This window comes from Taudactylus pleione, unplaced genomic scaffold (genome assembly GCF_031769625.1).
Source record: "Taudactylus pleione unplaced genomic scaffold, aTauple2 ptg000015l, whole genome shotgun sequence".
NCBI classification, from domain to species: domain Eukaryota; kingdom Metazoa; phylum Chordata; class Amphibia; order Anura; family Myobatrachidae; genus Taudactylus; species Taudactylus pleione.
Genome location: NW_028284417.1, coordinates 25,559,571 through 25,582,814, shown reverse-complemented (window position 1 = coordinate 25,582,814; position 23,244 = coordinate 25,559,571). Strand labels below are relative to the sequence as shown.

The 23,244-nt window shown below is 47.4% G+C and overlaps 1 protein-coding gene across 1 annotated transcript in view; it reads left to right on the top strand.

Moving 5' to 3' along the window:
- The window catches only part of MDN1 (midasin AAA ATPase 1), a 389,265-nt gene that overhangs the window by 274,105 nt on the left and 91,916 nt on the right, over window positions 1–23,244 (top strand). Inside the window, exons 63-68 of the mRNA XM_088472042.1 lie at window positions 4,416–5,115; window positions 5,256–5,417; window positions 7,879–8,149; window positions 8,512–8,747; window positions 10,971–11,066; window positions 12,599–12,693. Coding sequence (XP_088328168.1) covers window positions 4,416–5,115; window positions 5,256–5,417; window positions 7,879–8,149; window positions 8,512–8,747; window positions 10,971–11,066; window positions 12,599–12,693 — 1,560 coding nt within the window. The remainder of the gene's footprint in view (window positions 1–4,415; window positions 5,116–5,255; window positions 5,418–7,878; window positions 8,150–8,511; window positions 8,748–10,970; window positions 11,067–12,598; window positions 12,694–23,244) is intronic.

The window sequence follows — 23,244 nt, the reverse complement described above, 5'->3', positions numbered from 1 at the left end:
GTTTCGGGCGTTACCTTTTGGCCTGGCGACAGCACCACGTGTGTTCACCAAGGTGATGGCGGTCATGGCGGCTTCTCTGCGGTTGCAGGGAGTCCGCATGTTGCCGTACTTGGACGACCTTTTATTGGTGGCAGGATCTCCAGAGCTCCTTCTACGCCACTTGGGCCTGACCATTGCGCTACTGCAACGGCACGGCTGGATAATCAACTGGCAGAAGTCCACTCTAATCCCGTCTTGGAGGATTCTGCACCTCGGAGCCTTATTGGACTCGGAACAGCAGAGGATCTTAGTGACGGAGGAAAAGATCTCTGCTTTACAGTCGAGGGTGCGCAGTTGTCTGCTCAGTCGCCGGGTGTCTCTACACTCGGCGATGAGGTTACTGGGCTCCATGGTGTCGGTGTTCGACATGGTGGAATATGCCCAGTTTCACTCCAGACCTCTACAGCACCTGATTCTGTCTAAGTGGAACGGGCTGCCGCAGTCTCTGAAGTCCCAGACAATTGTGCTCACCCCGGAGGTTCGCCTGTCCCTTGCCTGGTGGTTACAGACGACCCATCTCAGCGGGGGACGTCCGTTCTGGGTTCCAAATTGGGTCCTGTTGACAACGGACGCCAGTCTTCGGGGCTGGGGAGCAGTTTCGGGTCCACACTTGTTCCAGGGCAGGTGGACGCCGACAGAAGCGGAGCTTCCAATCAATATCTTGGAACTCCGTGCCGTCTTCAATGCTCTCCAGCAGGCACATCGGGTTCTCCAGGGTCGCCCGGTACAGGTCCAGTCGGACAACGCTACCACCGTGGCCTACATAAACAGGCAAGGAGGAACCCGAAGTCGGGCGGCTCTCGTGGAGGTCTCTCGGATCCTGGTATGGGCGGAGCGCAATCTTCCGGCCATATCAGCGGTCTTCATCCCGGGAATGCTAAATTGGGAGGCGGACTTTCTAAGTCGCCAGGACGTTCATCCGGGGGAATGGTCCCTGCACCCGGACGTTTTTCAACTGCTGGTGGACAGATGGGGTCTTCCAGAGATCGACCTCATGGCGTCCCGGCACAACAACAAGTTGCCGGTGTACGGGTCTCGCACAAGAGACGAAGGGGCGTCTCTGGTGGATGCTCTGTCCGTCCGGTGGACGTTCCGGTTCGCATACCTGTTCCCTCCGGTCTCCCTTCTTCCACGGGTAATCCAGAAATTCAAACAGGAAGGAGGGACGCTCCTGTTGATAGCTCCCGCGTGGCCCAGACGGCACTTGTTCTCAGACCTTCAGGGTCTGTCCGTGGACAGTCCTCTGCGGTTTCCGCTACGACCGGACCTTCTGTCTCAGGGTCCTTGCCTTCACCCGGACCTGACTCGGCTGTCTTTGACGGCGTGGCTGTTGAGACGGCCATGCTGAGGTCCCGGGGGTTTTCCAGCTCTGTAGTGCGCGTACCATGTTGCGAGCTCGGAAACAGTCTTCCGCGAGGATATACCATCGCGTGTGGCACACATTCTTCCAGTGGTGTCGACCGAGAGGTTATGCACCGCGGGACTTTCGTCTGTCTCGGATTCTCGCTTTCCTACATGCGGGACTAGATCATGGGCTTCGCCTTGCTTCTTTGAAGGTACAGGTTTCGGCCCTGTCTGTCTGGTTTCACCGTAGGATTGCTACAATCCCGGATGTGCGCACTTTTATGCAAGGTGTTCTCCGCATTCAGCCGCCCTTTGTTCCACCTGTGGCGCCTTGGGATTTGGCTGTGGTCCTGAGGGCTCTCCAAGGACCGCCGTTTGAACCACAGGGCTCAGTGGATCTTAAATGGCTGACAGCTAAGACTGTTTTCCTTCTGCCCATTGCTTCGGCCAGACGTGTTTCTGATTTAGGGGCTCTTTCTTGTAGACCCCCTTTCTTGGTTTTTCATGGGAACAGGGCAGTGCTCCGCACTCGGCCCGAGTTTCTTCCCAAAGTTGTTTCCCAGTTTCATGTTAACGAGGAAATCGTTGTTCCGGCCTTTAACTCACCGGGTCTTTCCGTGGGTGAGGCCTCTTTGGATGTTGTGCGGGCCTTAAGGACTTATGTTGACCGCACTTCTTCGTTTAGGAAGTCGGACGCTTTGTTTGTCCTCTATGGCTTCCGTAAAAAGGGTTGGCCTGCCTCAAAGCAAACTTTGGCAGCCTGGATCAGTATGGCTATTTCTGAAGCTGATCTTCATGAAGGCCTACCGGTTCCTCCTTCTCTGAAGGCTCATTCCACTAGGTCTGTGGGTCCTTCGTAGGCAGCTCGACGTGGTGCCTCTGCAGTCCAGATCTGCAAGGCTGCTACTTGGTCCTCTGTTCATACCTTCGTGAGGTATTACAGGTTTGACACCTTCGCCTCTCAGGATGCTTCCTTCGGTCGGCGAATTCTCCTTTCTGCACAGGAGCGTCCCCACCCTTAAAGGATACTGCTTTGGGACATCCCCAAGGTATCCTGTGGATACCCTATGGACCCTGAAGTAGAAAATATGAGATATGGTAAGAACTTACCCTTGTTATCTCTATTTCTACGAAGTCCATAGGGTTCCACAGGACTCCCGCCCTGTCGCACCTGTGCTGCAGATGGGCTTTGCTCTGGTCACCGGTTTTTCCGTCCTCTGGTGAGAATGTGATTCTTGTGTGTGTCCAGATCTTCTTTCTCTCTCTTCCTTCTCCTCCTCCGGCCTATGGCTTGGTAACTAACTGAGGTGCCTTGGCTCGGGGGCGGGGTATAGGAGAGGGACCTGGTGCATCCTGGGAGGCTGAAAGCTTAACTCTTTGGTGCCCGATGACTGAAGTCACACCTATACCCCAAGGTATCCTGTGGAACCCTATGGACTTCGTAGAAATAGAGATAACAAGGGTAAGTTCTTACCATATCTCATATTTTTATACATTGTAAAAAAATATAATAATCTGTGGCAGGCTCCTCCCTTCGCACATTCTGCCAGACATTGCTTAACATAAATGTTCATCACAGTGCACCTACTGTAACATATAAACATAATAATGAAAAAATGTAATTGCAAATATTTACATTACTTCTACATTTGTAATAAATAATTGGATTTAAAACTCCATCCTTGTCGTCCAGGGGAAATTGGGCAACCCATTGGTGTTGGGTTGCCTTCCCCTCACCTAACTGCTGACCTCTCTGGGAACCCTTCATAGTAGCTCTGGCATACTTCCCGACATTTAATTTTTTTAAATTAGGGATGTGTGGTCATGTTAAAATGGGTATTGCCATGACCCCTGGAGCTGTGTTTAGGGCGTCTGAATTACAAGGCTGCCCCCATCTCCTACAAACACTTATGAATTTCTCAAGCGCCAGAATTACCTGTGCCTGGTGGGAGTAACACTCACTAACAATGTGAGCAAATCTGGGTCATAATGCTTAAAGTAGCTCTACATAGGATTCGCTTGAACCCTGCTGGAGCATCCCGGCAGTGAATGAACAAGGTATACACAGCCTCAAGCCAGTGAGTTCAGTGTCATAGGTGTGAGCCAGGGTTGGGCTAATTCATGTGTTAACCTAGACAGGTTAAAGGGACAGGTGGCTGGATTACTGCCTGCCAATGTGTGTTTAAAAAAAAATAGAATAATTGTGTGTGCATCATGCCTAGCTTTTAAGTGGTGGTTAACAGCTCTTTTTAGAACCTTTATTGAGCTATAAACAGCACTAAACAATCCTTCTCTATTTGTACAATATTGTGCCCTACAAATAAGAGCTACAAGTCTAATCTATCACATTCAGCCTGAGTCTTCAGCAAAGAGGCGCTGCAGCAGCTACAGACCACTCAGAAGCAAGATATAGAGGGGTCTATGTACTAAGCAGTGAAAAGTGATAAGTCTGTGATAAGGTGCCAGCCAATCAGCTCCCAACTGCCATCTCACAGGCTGTGTTTGAAAAATGACAGTTGGGAGCTGATTGGCTGGCACCTTATCACAGACATCACTTTTCACTCTGTCTCTTATCACTGCTTAGTACATAGACCCCCTAAATGTGCTACTAGTCTCCTACATCTGGGGTACAACATTGATTCGCAGTTGACATTTAATGCTGGTGCTTGCTTGGTGGTAAACTAGCACCTGCAGGAGTGGTCAGTCACAGCTTGTTGCTAGCAGTAAGAGGAAACCCAATATAAATCTGTGAAATTTTTGCCCCTGACAAGATGGCAAAGTAAACACATCCTGACCCACAAGTGATTGCAATATGCTTCAATTTGCCACAGAGATATGAACCATGACATCTTCTATACTCTTTAAAGTATAAGCTTTTATGATCAGAGGGCTGTTCCTGTAAATGTAAGTATGTGTATGCCCATTCACTGTTCTCTACCCAAGTGTATAGTGTTGTTGAATATAACTTGCATTTATATTTAAAGTGTTTGATTTTAGAATGTGTATTCTTAAATTCCCATTTTTTCATATAGGACTCTGTTGCAGAGAATTCAAAAATTGAAGGCAATTGTATATAATATTTCTAGAAAGCAGGCCTACCGTCCCAAGAGTCCGACATATGACACCTTGTACCAAGATGTTCACAACTACCTCAACAGCATTGGCAAAGTTTCTGCTATTCAGGACTTGGCAACACGCCTTCTAAAAGCTCTTAATGGTAAGGGCACAAAATCACGACAAGGTATTCTTCACCTTTTGTCTGAGGAGGTTGCATGGCAACGATCACATCACCAATTCAGAAAACGCCTTTTAGAAGAGTATTTCCTGTATCCTGATATGGTAACTCCACTTCAGGCAGCCATTCTGCAAATGCAACATGGAGTGAGGATAATGGCCTCTGAGCTCTACACCTCGATGAACAGTACTCTCATCTCTCCATCCAGGATAAAGAGTTTGATCACCTGCCTTCTGGCTTTTCCATCTACATCAGACGCTTTTCCAACATACTTCTCACATGCTGACACTTTGTGTTCTGTTGCTTCCCTTGACATTCTGAAAGGCCTTAAAAAACTTTCTCAGAAATATCCAACAACCACTGATGGAAGGGACTTAAGTTGTTGCCTCAGTAAAGAGCAACTGCTGGTTAATGGGTTACTTTATCTGCGCTCACATATTCTTTCAAAAGGAGAAATGGATGAGACTTCTTTGAACCTTTTCAGGCACATATGTCAGGTCAGTCTTTCCTCTTTAATCACTGATTGCTCCGTTAATTATGTCAGAAACTGCATTTTAGAAACTTCTCAGTTTTTTTTATTTACCCTTTTTTAAAATTTTATAAAAAGGAATTTTGATTTCTTGGACATGTTTTCTAGGCTATTGTCAATGATTGGGATGAGCAGGAGCAGAGCGCTAGGGAACGAGATAAAGAAGAGAGCAGTTTGTATAAGTACAGGAGCAAAAGTCTAGGGTCTGGACTCACAGAGGACCAAGAAGAGGAGAAGGAGTTCCGAATGCGTTTTCCCCTGTATGAACAGGTATGACCATAGAATATTATCTCCAGGAAAACAACTTTTTGTGTCTCGAGCAAAAATAACACACTGTAAAAAGTAGAACAAAAAAAACGACTCATCTGTTTTGGAACAGCTATTTGAATGCATTCACCAAAATGTTTTGAAAAATTCTCTGTGCTGCTTATTTTTTTTTTTCCGTATGTATTCCAATCCTCAGTAGTAGTTTGTATATGTAGAGTGGCCATAATTAAACTTCCCCTATTCAGAACCATCTTTAGCTTCATCTAACAATTCGAATGTCACTAATTTGTAAGGAGACGAATTAGGACAAGAAAAAATTGTAGTGCACTGTACAATGTGAAAACAGCGTGTAAATGGACAGATGTTTTATTAGTGTAACACAATAAAGATAATCTTTCATTATAATTTTATTCTTGTTATTCGTTTGTCCATTTTTATGCTGTTTTCACATTTTACAGCGCCATATTCCCCCTTTGTCAACTTTTTGCTTCCTATGTCTTAATTAGTCTCCCTATTATTATTATTATTATTACACTTTATTTACAGGCCACCACAAGTGGGCCACAGTGCTGTACATACGGCATACAATAAGACAATGCAAGGTAGAACAGTGCAGTAACTAGTTCATTACGCTAAATAACAATTTGCACCCTACTTCTCAGTACACAATACAGCTACGGAAGCAAGTAAAATATTCAGCGTAAGCTGAAACCTGTACCCATAAGTGTGGACGCAACTAACATGTTTAGAGCCGCTGGGATAGGTGCAAAACAATGAAACAGTGGAGTCCGAGGGTGGGTAACTAAGAGGTATAGAGTGTAGGTGGTGTGCTAGAGATGTTGGCTGGTAGAACAGGAGGAATGGGGACCCTGCTCCTTGGGGGAGACAAACGGATAACATGGGGAGTGACCCAGTGTAAGGGGATCTGAGGGCAGGAAGCAAGAGTGGTAGAGATGGGCAATGCAGGTGGTTAAGTAAGCTATGTGGTGACACGGTCGTGTGGTGGATTGGTATGCTTTAATATACAGGTGGGTTTTCAGCACCCGTTTGAAGCTATGAAGGTGGGGATGAGTTTCATGGAATGAGGGAGATCGTTCCAGCGGTGGTAGGGCATTATGGGAGAAATCTTGGATACATGAGTGTGATGGTAGATCATTCGCCGATTGGAGAAGGTGGAGGCGTATGCAAGAAGATGAGATTTGAGAGGGCCTTGTAAGTGAGTAGTTTCAAGAGTGTTCTGTAGGGGAATGGGAGCTAGTGCAGGGCTTGTCAGAGGGGAGAAGCAGGGGAGGAAGATAAGTCTATCTACAGATTGGAGATGGGCGCAGGGGAGGCAGGTAAGGAGAAGGTTACAGTAGTTAAGACGAGAAATGATCAGTGTGTGGAAAATAGTTTGTGGCATCCTGGGAGTAGAGGAAGGGGTCTGTTTCGAGCGATATTGTAGAGCTTGAACTGACAGGATAGGGCAAGTGATTGAATGTGGCGGGCAAAGGAGGGGAAGAGTGAAGAATGACACCCAGGCAGCAGAGTTGGGGAACAGAGAAGATAGTGTTGTCGACAGTGATGGAGGATCGTGACGAGAGGAGACTCCAGATGGAGGAAGCGAATGAGTTATTTTTTGGCCATGTTGAGTTTGAGAGAGCGAACAGACATGCAGGAGGAAATGGCAGAGGCAGCTGGACATCTGAGAGAGGAGGAATGGGGAGATGTCAAGTGAGGAGAGGTAGTTAAGTGTTGCCTGCATAGAGGTGAAATTGGAGGCCGAAGGAATTGAGGACTTCACCCAGGAAGGTGGTGTACAGAGAGAAGAGCCAGAGGGCCAAGGACGGAAGCCTGCGTGACGCCCACAGGAAGGATGGGTGGCAGGAGGTGGAGCCGGAGGTAGGTGGTGAACCAGTAGTGGACGGAGTCAGAGAAGCCAATGGTGTGGAGTAGGAGAGGGTGATCTATGGTGTCAAGGTGCCGCAGAGGTGTCCAGGAGGACGAGCAGGAAGAAGTGGCCCCTGGATTTGGCTGAGAGAAGATCATTGGTGACTTTTTCCAGGGAAGTTTCAGTGGAATAGAGTGGAGGGGGCGGAAGCCAGATTGGAGAAGATCAAAGATATTTGCCAGAGAGGTAGCAGACGAGACTGTTGTAGACAAGCCGCTTGAGTATCTTGGATGCAAACAGGAGAAGAGAAACGGTAGTTAGAGAGAGGATGGGTCGAGGAGGATTTTTTTTTTTTTAAGAATGTGTGAGACGAGCGTATTTGTAGGATTTGGTGATATTCTGATTGTTAGATAAAGCAACAGACTGCTTTGAATGGGGGAAGTTTAATTGTATATATGTATGTGTGTGTGTAACAGTAGAAATAGCTGGCCAGTGTTTACTTTTCTGTGCAGGAGCTAAGCATGTGCTATTTGTGCCACATTATTTTCAAAACTAATTCTACAATTTTGTATGTTTTTAACTATGTATTTATAGGATTTTTCAGATATAACCGTACAGCCCAGCCTGGATGAATGTATGGAGATGCAAGAGAATGAGAGTCCGGCAGATGACCACACTAAGCTAGTGTCTGAGAGTTCAATGCAAGCAGTGATGCTTATTCATCAACAATTGTGCTTAGGTGTTGCCAGATCTCTCTGGTACCACCAGAGTCCTGCACAGCATGAAACCAAATATTACCTCAGTTTGTTCCTGTCTTGCTATCAGACCAGCGCTGCTCTCATAGAAAACCTGTTTCCCCTCATTGGTATGATTTTTTATTTTTTTTATTGTGTTTTTATGGAAAATCTGAATTGAGATTGTAGAAGTGGTTATTATGCTGTTCACTTTGATATTAATACAAAGATCATGACAAATTTGTAAACGGCCTTTAGAGGCACAGCTAAGGCATGACAGGTATATGAGTCAGTCTGGAAAAATAAATGTCTTTCTCTTGCACCATTGCTTCCTGCATTTTCCTCTGCCTGCATCCTAACTGGCCAGAATTACCAGCAGTAGTGACATGTGAGAGTGGAAGGCAATGTGTGGCCCAATTTAGCAGTTAATATATTGGTTTCTTGACCTTCATGCTGTGTTGTGAATACGGTCTGTTTTATTTTTTTATTTTAGGTGCTGATTTGAATGATGATCTTTTGGGTAACCATTTGCTGGCCAGCACTCTCCTGCAGAATACAATATCAAACAACATTACCTCAGACATTATTCTTCCGCATGAAGGCCCTTATGACTTTTATCAGCATTCTAATATCCAGCATGTCAGCCAATGCCAGCATGTGCTGAGTCGCTTCACCAGAGAAGTGAAGAAGCTGCTGGAAGAATGGCCGGATCACCCTGCTTTGGTGCAGGTGAGGGCAGAATATTACGAAGTGCTATGTTACTAGACTCATTACAATACAGCACTGCATACCCCTTCTTTTAGTACAATTGTCTTAGATCCTTAGCAAATGTGTTTGCGGCCATTTTTTATGCATTTGGTGCGTATACTGTATATGTTTATACATTTATTGTCAATTAAAGTTAATTCTTGCCCCGGCCCAGCGCATGATGTTTCTAGTTCTTCATTTTGACACCAGATGTCTCAGGGTCTTGCTTTCAGAACTTTCAAGCTACCCAGAGACAGGTGAACAAACTTCTATTGTGCAGGCAACTGTCAGTCCTCCATTGCATGGTGCTTATGGTGATGATAGTATCTTGTTTTAAAATTGTTTTACTTGCAGTTAAATACATGTGTCTGAATCTATTTAGGGTGACAGCAGCAACATTACGGGCCATGACTCCTGATTAATGGTCCACAACTAGATAATTTTGGCTATTGGTGGAGCCTTTTAAAAGATGGCATGTTGACCTGCATTTCACATGTTCTATTGGGTTCAAATCTCATGTACAAGGGGGCCAAACCCACAGGAAAGCTTCTGAAGCCATAATTTGGTTGCTACGGACCTGTGCAGTGGAGAATTGCTGTGCTGAAAGAGCTCACTCCCGTCTGAGATAATGCATGACCACAACGTATGCGAATGATCTGCAAGAATGGTTATGTAGTGTCCGCCGGTCATTGATGTCTGCAGATGTATCATAGGTCCTAGTGTGTGCCAGCTGAAAATGGCCCACACTACAACAGAGCCACTGTCCCTTATTGGCATGCAGTGTCCATTTCCACTTGGGGTTTTCTCCACAAGCTTAATTGTCCATATGCCCAAAACAGTTGGTACCTTTATTTGTCAGACCAGGCTACGCATTTCCGGTCATCTTGCATCTAGTGCCAGTGTTCATAAGCCAAGACAATTGCGTAGAGCCTTGTGCCATTGGGTAAGCAATTTGACCTGGGTAGCCTGTCAGCTTCTGGACCGTATAAAAGAAAGGGAATGTTAAACTTTTTGAACGCTAATGTACTTGTGGCCCCAGGATTAAATTTTGCTGTTTTAAGCAGCAATGTTGTACGCCGGTCAGATGTTACAATGCGTGCCAGATAATGCTGTCCACGATTGTCCAGAGTTTTTCATCGGCCACAGTGATGTTGCACACTAGATGTCTAACTTGACATTGTGTAGTCGTGGTACACCCTTGAAATTGTTGTATGTGAAAATACAAGTTTCGTGTTTATTTCGGAGATGGGTGACTATCTGTCTGGCACCTGCTGTGAAGCTTGGTTCAGTCACTTATATTGTGATATGCTGCCACCTTCGCTGTGAATTATAGAACAAATTGCACAGATATCTGCCTACACATAGTACTTTATTGCAGCAGATACCAATTGATGCAGGTGTGAGGGTAGCATGTACTGGGAATGGATGCGACTGTCTACGTTTTACTGGTACATGAGTATTTAATCTGATTCAGAGTTGTACTGGTTGTTTTTAGTTCTGCTCTCTCCTTTGGTGTTTGTTGTCAACTAGAGACTTATTTGTGGAGAGGTTTAGAGGGTTTTACTTCCTACATACTCAAGACAGAGCACCCCCTACACGCCAAAATAGAGCAGTTTGCCACAGATGCACTCAGACCGATGGCTTTAATGTTGAGTACCAATATTCCTGTTGTTTGTGTGTTTCTAAATGCCTGTGTTCCACAGAAACCTGGATTGTCCATATGATTAACTCAAAAGGAATGTTTACACACAATCTACAAAATCCGACTTACGTCCGTATTCAATTAGTTTCGCGTACGCAATAAAATTTAGCCTGCCGGAGTTTTCACTTATATCTCATTTTAGCTGCGGAAACCTATCGTGCACGTACCCGCGATTCGCCCTATTCAATTCCAAAAGATGCGAGAACGGAGACACGCGAAGTCAGAACTGGCGAAAAGTGGTGTCTGAAGCGAAAAGTGTTTGCAATTGAATACGGAGATAAGTTTCCGACTGGCGAAAAGTTGCAGTCTGCAATACTTTTTCCCGGATTTCGGCTTTTTGCTTCGAATTGAATACAGGCCTCAGTCATATTGCATAAAAATAAGAAACTAGTTTGTGTACTTTTATCCATTTTACCCTTTATCTGTAAAAATAGCTAGAAATTCTGAGTTGTATAACATTAAGTTACATGAATCGTTTTTGTTTTTTTGCATAATGAATGCAGCTTGTGGTTATAATTGATCGAATTCAAGGATTTGCACTATCCAGCCCTCTTTCCAAGTTCTTAAATGGTTTAGAGCTTCTTCTAGCAAAGTCTCAAGTAAGTACATTCACATAACATTGATTTTATTAATATATTTTGCACTTCGTTGAACATTTACGTGGAAGTTTTATGTGAAATAAGATTTTTTGCTGGTTATTTCCATGCCAATAGTAACCTCCTACTGGTCACATATATTTTCTTTTCAACAAAAATACTAAACTCATAGTAAAACAAATATTTATATCGATTTCTCCCCTGACATTTACTTAATAAAATGTATATTATTTATTCCAAATAGGGGAGGTTGTAGACCATGAGATATTAAAGGATCGAGAGTATCCCTAACATGCACAAACTGAATATTGAGACTGTTCCTTTATTTCAAATGATTCAAAAGTTTACAACAACTTGAATCATAAGTAAAATATCTAAGCATTAAGCGAATCCGTGTAAAGATGGCAATTTAAAAATGAGTTAATACAGAGATTAACTGTACTCCTAAAGCTGTATTTTTATCACATAAATTAAATGTCACTATTATGAAATTCAGTAGTTTTCTGTATGTCCAGTTTCTTCTGTCACTATGTATCAATTACTCAAGGTTTTATGACCACTACTTAATTGCTAGGGAACGCATGCAGCTCATACTAAAAGAGTTATAAGGATTTGCACTTTTTTTTTTTTTTTTGTTAGATCAGTATGCACTTTCTTTTATTCCATGTCCGGTTTCTTTTCATTCACTGCAACCAAGTTAGTATAGCAAACAGTGGTATGTCCTAGAGCAGACAAGTGAGAAGCACAGTTTAAAAATGTGCAACATCTAGACCCAGAAAGTAGTTCCTTATCCCCAATGGTTTTCAGTGAGTTTGTAGAAATAATGTATTGTTGTTACAATAGTGATTTAATCATATTCTTCCCTTCTAAGCCACCAGCACTTTGTGCAAGTAATTTAAAGTTATTTTTTTCTGTTCTTAGCTCCTCTACATTTTTCCTTACAAGCCAGAGGTGTGACAGGGTGACAAAGTAACCCAAACTATCATAGAAAGGAGTTTATCTTACAATCTTTAACTTGCAGGTATTAATCCCTCCTGCTGCTGCTGACATTCACCAACTAAATGGCAGCTGTTCACTGACTGCTGGCATTCTTCAACACTAGTAAATATTCTTTAAAGCTCCGTACACACGGAGCGATCAGATATCGTTGTTTGATCGTCCTGCATGTGCTGGATGTTCGATATGTTCGTCCCACAAACGACTATACCAACCCGCGATCAACTACCAACGATCAGTGGTCCCTATAGTAACTAGACTAAAGTGGTCGATATCGACCAGGTTGGCCTGCACGCAAGGGCGATTTAAGATATCAATATCAACCATTTTGTGCCCACGCATTGACCATCGTTTGGGGGTTGGAAGGGCCCAAACACAGGATTATATGAACGATAACAATATGATCGATATAGTTATCGTTCATATCATCCTAGAGAAAAATACATGTATTGTATATCAAATTAGTAATGCAATGTTTAATATCATTGTGAGTGTTCTTGATTTGCTGTTTTCTTTTTTTTTTTTGTCTGTATTTTTAGGACTGGGAAGAAAATGCTAGCCGCACTTTGTCTTTGCGAAAAAACCTTGATGAAATCACACAACTTATTATCCAGTGGCGTAAACTTGAGCTGAAGTAAGAACAATTTTTTTCTTGTTACTTTTATTTATAAAAGTGCACTAACTCTTGTATTTAGGCCTTCCTTTGCATTCATCATTTTATGATTCTTTACATTTATAAATGTTGGACCATTAGTTTCTGCAAAGTGTTGGCAAACTAAACGTTGCACGCTTGCGCAATACAACTTCTTGACCTAATTACAGGTGGCCTGTCATAAAACCCTGAGTAGGGGGAGATAACATAAGACTGTGTGACAGACTGCGTTTATTCTACCATGGTTTATTTTATAGATTCTTCTTGCCTATAGGAACAACTCCTCCTTTTGCTTTGGTCACTAGATTACCACCAACAGTAAATGCCCACTATTCTCTTCTATGTAGTGCCCCCAGTTGAAGGAGAGTAGTCACTGCTTCCACCATCAGTATCTGGAACCACCTACTTCTGGGTCTTGTGTTGCTGTTGTATTGCAGCACCTATTTGAAAGATGGTGGCTGGTTCCTCCTGACTGTTTTCTTTGGGTTAGGTCTGCAGGAGTACTTCACATTCATTGAGATTTTGTGAAGGCTGTCACATAACTTTGCGATTGTTGCCTTTACTTTGAACATGTCGAAAGATAAAGGGAAACAGGAGGGGAAGCCACCTGTGCTGGTTTCATGTAAATCATGTACGGCTTGTGTGTCCTTACTGGACATTAAGAATGGTTTGTGTGTTGTCTGTTATAGAGCCACCTCGCCAGTCCAGTTTTCCTGTTGCAGGACAAGAACCATCTTGGGTTGCCTTTTTGTCCCAGGTTATGATGCAGATTGTGGATCATTTGGCTACCCTGACGATGCCTTCTTGGATGGGGTGTCCACATGCTATGTTTACACCTCATATGCATTCCTCAATTAAGGATGTTGATGGTCATTCTAGTCAGAGTATGGCACCTTCCATGACAAAAGCGCCTAAACGCAAAATGGTCTTTATATCGGTCTGCTCAACATATGGATTCAGATGCATCATCAGAGGAATCTGATGATAAACAGGATTCCTCTCCAGGATCTACTTCTGGTTAGGAGGATCATCTGTCTACTGTGGATATTACTTATTTGGTTATGGCGGTTAAATCAGTCCTAGATATTCAGGTTGATGAACCAGCTCATAGTAAGAAGGCTCCATTGTTTAATCACCTCCGGAAGGTGGTCAAAACGGAGTTTCCTGTGTCTGAACAGCTCACTGAGCTCGTTGAGGAGGTATGGGGTAACCCTGATAAACGATTTTATGTAAATAAGAGAATGAAATCATTGTATCCATTCCCACCTTCTGTATGTTCTAAGTGGGAGATACCGCGTGCTGTGGATGCTCATGTAACGCATTTAATCAGAAATGCTACATTGCCTATTCCATTGGCGTCTTCTCTGAGGGATTCCACAGATAAAAAGACTGAAGAATGTCTAAAGGCAATATTTTCATCATCGAGCTCTAGTTGGAGCCTGGTTAGCCAAAGCTGTTGAAGAATGGATTGGGGCATTGGAAAATTCTTTACCAAATGCTACCAGAGAACAGCTAATGAATATCTCCCACATACAGAAAGATGCTTCCTACCTGGGAGGAGCTGTCGTGGATGCTGGAATTTTAGCTTGTAGGGCATCAGCAGCATCCATAGTGGCATGCAAGGCCCTTTGGTTAAGATCCTGGAAAGCTGATACAGGATCAATGAGGGCGCTGGGAGTCTTACCTTTCCGTAGAAAGGTTCTCTTTGGAGTAGAGTTGGATAACATAATTACTATTCTAGCAGCATCAAAGTCAGCAGGTCTGCCATCTATGAATAGCAAATCTAGGCAGGTATCTTTTCAGTCCTTCCATCCTCAGGGACGAGTTAATGGACAATTTCTACTTCAGGGTCCATAGGGGGTCCACAGGGTTGACCTTGGGGTATAGCTGGATCTGGATCCACGGGCACCACGCAGTTAAAGCTTTGCTGCTCCCAGGATGCACTTGGGTCCGTCCTCCTCTATACCCGGCCACAGGCACCTCAGTTTTAGTTGGTGCCCGGCCGGAGTCGGGTCACCCTGTCGCAGTGGGGCTGCAGGAGCAGCCCCTAAGCTTTATTTTAAAAGATAAATTTTTTATTTTTTTCTTCTTTTTTTTTACACTTTTAGAGCGGCAGCATCAGACTGTCCTTTAGGACGTCCACGCTGCCGCTCCTTCTCCCCGCTGGCGCCGCGACGCCAGTACAGCTCTGGGGATCGCGGCGGGACCCCAGAGCCTGTACTAGCCGGGCTCTGGGGACTCCCTTGACTGCTGCCGGACGCGACGGGGATCAGGTAAGCCGCGGGTCGCCGCGTGCGGCGGCCCGCGGATACTTCAATGCAGTCAGGAGCCTCCGGTCTCTGGGGACAGACCGGAGGCGCTAGCGGCGGCGGCGGGCTCCCCCTCAATTGAGGAATACCCCGCGTGTCCGCTAGACCACCAGGGTATCAGGCTGGTAGCGGGACCGGCAACCCGGGGGTTAATTGCTAGCCAGGGGAGGCAGCCTTCCCTGTCTAGCGGCTCCTCCCCTCAGCTCAGCGCGCCTTTCAACTAGGAGTCTGGCGTCGCTGAGCTGCTCTTATCTCTCGGCCACTCCTCCTCTGAGGTCTCCGGCGGCCATCTTTACTGGCACATCGCAGACTCCCAGGCGGTATCAAGTGGACCGGTCCCCCTGTGTACCTCTCCCCTGCTAAAGGACAGTGTACACAGCGCTATAGCCCTCCCAGACACTGAATCTGGGCGGTTGATTGTAGCGGAAGGTGCAGTGAGTATAACTTTTCTGCATTGTATGTGACTATTGCTAGTGCTGCCTGTCTGTGACTTATTCTCCTTACTGTCAGCTTATAACTATCCCTTTCCTTCTCCTACGGCCCGGCAGGTGTGTGGGGGAAGGGCGTTTTTCTGAGACCCTCACATATATAAAACACGTATTTGTGGGGTCAGTCACATACTGTTGTGTGCTACACAGTACCATATCTGGGCTGTTGTTTCGCATACTGGTGAGTGCGCGGGTGTTAAAACCGTAATTCCTCTGGTGATACCTATTTCTTGTGTATTTACGGTATCATGTCGGATGAGGAGACTGAGCGCTCTGTGGCTCCTGTGCTATTTTCCTGCAGACGCTGTGCTGCTGGAGTTGATGGGGAGGACTTATCTCAGGATGGTCTGTGCGGGCGGTGCCAGCTGGTACCGGGCCCCTCCAACCCCCCTGTATCACAGGACCCTCCTTGGGCGATGTTTTCACAGGTGCTGGCGTCTATTGCGGACCGGTTATCGGTCCCATCAGCGGTCCCTTCTAGGGCGTTACCGCAGCCCACCATCCCCCATTCCCCGAGGGTTCCACAAATGTTGCGGTCTTCCCCCGGGGCCCAGACTGTGGGTCCTTACTCGGGACTGCCTGTGTATGTGCAGTCTTCCCCAGGGACGTGTCAGTCTGTAGTGCCTTTGCAGAGTGTTGCTCCGACGGCTCCTCCGCCTTGGGTGGATGTTCTATCCAGCTCCGTACAGAGTCTGGCGGCTTCATCCTCGGCGTTTCAGTCTTATGTTGCAAGGTGATGTGCCACCAAGGGTGTCTAAACGTCCGGTTGTGAGTTCACTAGCTGCGCAGTTGTCTGACTCGGAAGTGTCCTCAGATGATGGAGAAATCCATGAGGACTCTGACTCTGATGTCATGGGGCAGGAGGTGGAAGCTAAGTCCTCCATTAATGTTCCAGCCTTAGTTAGGGCGGTGCGGGCTATCCTACATGTTGAGGATGATGCGCCGGCTCCTAGGTCGAAGTTTCCTAATTTTAAAAAGGCCAAGGTGACTTCAACTGTGTTCCCCCTGTCTGATCAATTATCGGATCATATGGCGGCGGCCTGGCAATTACCTAGTAAGAGGTTCCATCCACAGAAAAGGTTGGCGGCGAACTATCCTTTTCCTGAAGCTCATTGCAGGAAATGGGAAACTCCGCCGGCGGTGGATTCCCACGTTACCCGCTTGATCAAAAGCGCGACGTTGCCATTGCCGTCTATCTCCTCTTTGAAGGATCCCACGGACAGGAAGGTGGAGACTTGTTTAAAGTCCATTTATTCTCTTTCCGGGGCGGTGGCTCGCCCGTCCATGGCTATCTCCTGGGTGGCTAAAGCCATTGAGGCATGGGCCAATGCCTTGGAGGATACCTTTCCTGATGAGGCTCCGGATATCCAGAGAGCGTTAGTGGGACAGATGCGGGATGCAGCTTCCTATATTGGGGAAGCGTCTTTGGATGCCAGCCTGCTCACTTCTAGGGTGTCGGCTGCAGCGGTATCTGCTCGGCGCTCCCTGTGGCTGAGGTCCTGGAGGGCTGATGCAGATTCAAAAAAGGGTCTGGAGGCCTTGCCTTTTAATGGTGATTTACTATTTGGTCCGGATTTGGACAGAATAGTGGATACTTTGGCTAAGTCCAAGTCGGCTTTTCTCCCTTCGGCCTCTGCGCCGGCTAAAGTGAGGAGCTCTGCCTTTCGGGTTCAGGGTAAGGCCAAGGGCCAGTCCTTCCCGAGACATTCGGCGACCAAGGCCGCACCCAAGCCCAAGAAGCAGGCATGGAGTGCTCGGCGCCCTTCTTCCAAGCAGGAGGATAAGCCTGCTGCCTGATGGGACGGGCCTCTCTCTGGGGGACCCCAGAGTGGGAGGCCGACTTCTCCAATTCGCCCAGTGTTGGCACAATACCACCACGGATGCCTGGGTTCGAGAAGTAGTCTCTCAGGGGTACGCCCTGTCTTTTCGGTTCAGGCCGCCCCACCAGTTTTTTTGTACGAGTCCTTCTCTGGACAAGACCAAAGCTGGTCAGATTCAGGTAGCTATAGAATCCTTGCTACAAGCAGGGGTCATTGTTCCCGTTCCGCAGTCTCAGCGCGGGACGGGGTACTATTCTACTCTGTTTCTGGTACAGAAACCCAATGGTTCTCATCGCCCTATCCTGAATTTGAAGTCTCTGAACAGATACCTCAGAGTTCCCAGGTTCAGGATGGAAACGTTACGTTCCATCATTCTGGCGATGGAACCCGGGGATTATATGGTCTCCCTCGATATCCAGGACGCCTATCTCCATGTGCCCATAGCACCGGCACATCAGCGGTATCTGAGGTTTGCTATCCTGAACCATCACTACCAATTTCGGGCGTTGCCTTTTGGCCTTTCCACGGCTCCGAGGGTGTTCACCAAGGTGATGGCGGTTATGGCTGCCCACCTTCGGGGTCAGGGTCTACGTCTGTTGCCGTACCTGGACGATCTTCTGCTGCTGGCGAGCTCCCCGGAGGTGCTTCTTCGACATCTCCACCTGACCATTGCTTGTCTTCAAGCACACGGGTGGTTGATAAACTGGAAGAAGTCCTCCCTGATTCCATCACAGCGGATGGTTCATTTGGGAGCCCTGCTGGATTCTCGTCAGCAGCGGATTTTCCTGACTCCAGAGAAGGTCTCCTCCCTGCAGCTGCGGATACACAGTTGCCTGAGCAGTTGCCGCCTGTCGGTCCATTCAGCTATGAGAGTTCTGGGGTCCATGGTGTCGACATTCGACATGGTGGAATTTGCCCAGTTCCATTCCCGGCCCCTGCAGGGGCTGATTCTATCGGAATGGAACGGGTTACCTCACCGGATCCGCTCTCAGATGCTGGTGTTGTCCGCGGAGGTTCGGCAGTCTTTGGCTTGGTGGCTTCAGACGGTGCATCTGGTCGAGGGGCGCCCCTTTTGGATCCCGGACTGGGTCCTGCTCACGACGGATGCCAGTCTTCGGGGTTGGGGGGCAGTGACCGGCTCATTATCGCTTCAGGGTCGTTGGTCCGCGGAAGAAGCACTTCTCCCCATCAACATCCTGGAACTGTGGGCTGTGTACAGGGCCCTGCAGTCGTCCGGCCCCGCTCTTCACGGAAGGGCGGTTCAGGTGCAGTCCGACAACGCCACCACGGTGGCGTACATCAACCACCAAGGGGGAACTCGCAGTCGGGCAGCAATGTCGGAGGTGTCTCGCATTCTTGCTTGGGCGGAGTGTCACGTTCCAGCGATCTCGGCAGTCTTCATTCCCGGAGTCCTCAATTGGGAGGCGGACTTCCTCAGCCGTCACGATGTGCATCCCGGGGAATGGTCGCTTCACCCAGAGGTGTTTCAGCTACTCGTGGACAGGTGGGGGCTGCCGGAGCTGGACTTGATGGCCTCCCGTCACAATCACAAGTTGCCCGTTTACGGGTCAAGGACAAGAGACGCAGGCGCCTGTCTGGTAGACGCTCTGTCGGTGAAATGGACGTTTCACCTGGCGTATCTGTTTCCTCCGATATCCTTACTTCCTCGGGTTCTGCGGAAATTCAAGCAGGACGGCGGCACGCTCGTGCTGATGGCTCCGGCGTGGCCCAGACGTCCTTGGTACTCCGATCTGAGGTGCCTCTCCATCGACGCTCCGTACCTTCTTCCTCAGCGTCGGGACCTGTTGTCTCAGGGGCCCTGCCTTTACCCGGATCTGGGTCGGCTGTCTTTGACGGCGTGGCTCTTGAGACAGCCGTCTTGAGGTCTAGGGGTTTCTCCAGTTCTGTGATTGGTACCATGCTTAGGGCACGCAAGCCTGCCTCCGCGCGGATTTACCACAGGGTGTGGCGCACTTATTTTCAGTGGTGTGAATCCAGAAACTATGATCCGCAGGTGTTCCGGGTTTCCAGAATCTTGGAATTTCTTCAATCGGGTTTGGACCTCGGCTTACGCCTGGCCTCTCTGAAGGTTCATGTGTCTGCTTTGTCCGTGTGGTTTCAGCGACGGATTGCTACACTGCCAGATGTTTACACCTTTTTCCAAGGTGTTCTCAGGATCCAGCCTCCCTTCGTGCCTCCGGTGGCTCCGTGGGACTTGACGGTGGTACTGAGGGTCTTGCAGGGTCCTCCTTTTGAGCCGCTTGAGTCGGTGGAGCTCAAGTGGCTGACGTTTAAGACCATTTTTCTCCTGGCAATTGCTTCGGCCAGGAGGGTTTCAGAATTGGGGGCGCTTTCCTGTCGCCCTCCTTTTCTGATTTTTCACCAGGACAGGGCAGTGCTCCGCACGCGTCCTGAGTTTTTGCCCAAAGTGGTTTCAAAGTTCCACATTAATCAGGAACTTGTTGTGCCAGCTTTTCAGTCACCTGATCTTTCGGCTGGTGAGGCTTCCTTGGATGTGGTCCGGGCACTTAGAATCTATGTGGACCGGACTGCTTCGGTTAGGAAGTCGGATTCTTTGTTTGTCCTCTTTGGTTTTCACAAGAGGGGTTGGCCTGCCAACAAGCAAACGATAGCCCGTTGGCTTCGTTCAGTTATTTGTGAGGCTTATGCGCAGGAGGGTTTACCTGTGCCAGCCTCTGTTAAGGCTCATTCCACTCGTTCTGTGGGTCCCTCTTGGGCTGCTAGACGTGGCGCCTCCGCTGTTCAGCTGTGTAAGGCGGCTACTTGGTCTTCAATTCAGACGTTTTTGAGGTTTTATGCGTTTGACACCTTCGCCTCTCAGGATGCATCCTTTGGGCGCCGGGTACTCCTTTCAGCACAGGAGCGTCCCCGCCCTTAGTTGAACTGCTTTGGGACATCCCCAAGGTCAACCCTGTGGACCCCCTATGGACCCTGAAGTAGAAAACAAGAGATATGGTAAGAACTTACCTTTGTTATCTCTGTTTCTACGAAGTCCATAGGGTCCACAGGGCGCCCGCCCTGACGCACCTGGCTTCAAATGGGCTGTGTGGCTGGTCACCGGTTTTCCGTCTCCCATTTCTGTGAGTATGGTTTCTTGTGTGTTCCAGTCTTCCTTCTCTCTGTTTAGTCTCCTCCTCCGGCCTTAGCTGCTTACCAACTGAGGTGCCTGTGGCCGGGGCGGGGTATAGAGGAGGACGGACCCAAGTGCATCCTGGGAGCAGCAAAGCTTTAACTGCGTGGTGCCCGTGGATCCAGATCCAGCTATACCCCAAGGTCAACCCTGTGGACCCTATGGACTTCGTAGAAACAGAGATAACAAAGGTAAGTTCTTACCATATCTCTTGTTTTTCCTCTAGGCCGACTAGTTTTCGTAAGTCAAAGTGACAAACTAAGAGATCTGGCCAGGCAAGATGTTCAGCTTCTAAGCCGGACAACAAGCCCTCGGCCTAATGGAGCGGGCCTCCTCCTGGGGGTTTCCAGAGTGGGAAACCCCCAGGTTTTCAGTTTTCGGATCGACATCAAACATTTACAGATGCCTCTGTCTGAGAAGTGGTCTCTCTGGTGTATGCCCTCACTTTCAGGAGACATCCTCACCAGAAGTTTTTCTCCACAAGGTCTCCATCGGATGTGGACAAGGCCTTGGCTTTGCAGGAAGCCATTCACTGCCTGCTACAGGCAGGGATAATATTCCCAGTCCCTGTGTTCCAACAAGGAAGGGGTTTCTACTCAAATCCATTTCTGGTCCAGAAACCGAATGGGACATACCGCCCTATACAGAATCTAAAAACCCTCAACAGGTTTATCCATGTTCCTAAACTCCGCTTGGAAACTCTCTGGTTAATTATTTTGGCTATGGAGCCAGGAGATTGCATGGTTTCCCTGGATATTCAGGATGCATATCTGCATACTTCAATTATCCCATCCCACCAGCAATTTGTACAGTTTGCTGTCTTTTAACAACATTACCAATTTCAGGCTCTACCCTTTGGCCTGTCTACGTGCGTACCCCTTTGGGTATTTACCAAAATAATGGCAATCATGAAGGCTTATCTCAGGCTTCAGTCAGAATACTGCCATATCTGGATGAACTTCTGATATTGGCACAGACTCCGGTGGTTTTGCAACACCATCTTCAACTGACCATAGCCTTCTCACCACAGATGCCAGTCTTCGCGGATGGGGGGTAGTGACAGGTCATCACACCTTCCAGGGGAGATGGATAAATCAAGAAAGTTTTCTGTCAATAAACCTTCTGGAACTGCGATCAATATACAAAGCACTTGTCAGGGCACAGGGCCTGGTCCAGGGCAGGCCTGTTTAGATCCAGTCCCACAATGCGACTACACTAGCCTACCTCAATCATCAGGGAGGCACAAGAATTATGCGGCCATGAAGGAAGGGACAAAAGTTCTTATGTGGGCAGAACGTCATCTTCTGGCCATTTCTGCAATATTCATTCCAGGAGTGCTCAATTGGGAAGCAAACTTCACACCAGAGAGTGGTCTCTCCATCCGGGAGTGTTTCAGCTCCTGGTAAACAAGTGAGGTCTACCAGAGAAATTTCATGGCGTCACGCCACAACCACAAAGTCCCCAGGTACGGGTCCAGGTCCAGAGACCCATCGGCAGTATTCGTGGATGCACAGGCAATAAGATGGGACTTCAAGTTGGTGCATCTTTTTCCTCTGATTTCCCTGCTTCCAAGAGTTCTCAGAAAATTCAAGCAGGTAGGCGAAACAGTAATACTGGAGGCTCCGGCTTGGCCCAGAAGTCATTGGTTTACGGACATACAGAATCTGTCAATAGACAGTCCATATCCTCTTCCACTTTGGCAGGATCTGCTAAAGCAGGGTCCTTGTTGACATCCGGACTTGGCCCCTCTGGCTTTGACCGCGTGGCTCTTGAATCTTCCATCTTAAAAGCAAAGGGATTTTCTAGTTCTGTAATTCAGACGATGCTTAGGGCACTGAAGCCTGCTTCTGCCAGCATCTGTTAGAGTTTGGCATTCTTTTGGTCAATGCCGTTCCCATAAAGAATATCATCCTAAGGTGTTCAGGATTTCCAAGAATACTGGCTTTTCTGCAGGCAGGGTAAGACCGTGGTCTCCGCCTTGCCACTTTGAAATCAGTCTGGTTCCAGAAGAAGATTGCTTCATTACCAGATGTTAGAATATTTTCCCATGGAGTTCTGTGAGTTCAGCCTCCTTTTGTTCCACCGGTAGCACAGCGGGATTTGTCTTTGGTTCTTAAAGTGCTACAAGTTTCCCCATTTGAACCTTTTAGACTTGAAGTGGTTGACAGCAAAGACACTTTTTCTTCTTGCCATCACTTCTGCTCGCAGGGGCTCGGATTTGGCAGCGCTCTCTTGTCGCTCCCCATTTTTTATTTTTCACCAGGATAAAGCTTATTTTCGTATAAGGGAGGGTTACCTTCCTAAGGTAGTGTCCCGTTTTCATATGAATTAAGAAATTGTTGTTCCAGCTTTTCAGGCTCCAGACCTTTCTGTAGGTGAAGCCTCCTGGATGTTGTGCATGCTCTCCATACAAATTCTGTTAGAAAATCAGATGCTCTTTTTGTACTATATGGTTATCACACCTGTCAGATGTACACACAGGCTGATCTTCCTGTCCCAAGCACGGTGACAGCACATTCTACTCGGTCTGTAGGGCCATCGTGGGCATTCAGTCGTGGTGCCTCTGCTAAACAATTGTGCAAGGCTCCCACGTGGTCTTCTGTCCACACTATTCTTAGATTTTATGCCTTTGATACTTTTGCCTCCCAGGGAGCCTCCTTTGGGCGACAAGTTCTCCTTTCTGCTCAGGAGCGTCCCCCACCCTAGGGGAACTGCTTTAGGACATCCCCATGGTATCCCTTTGGATCCCTATGGACCCCAAATAA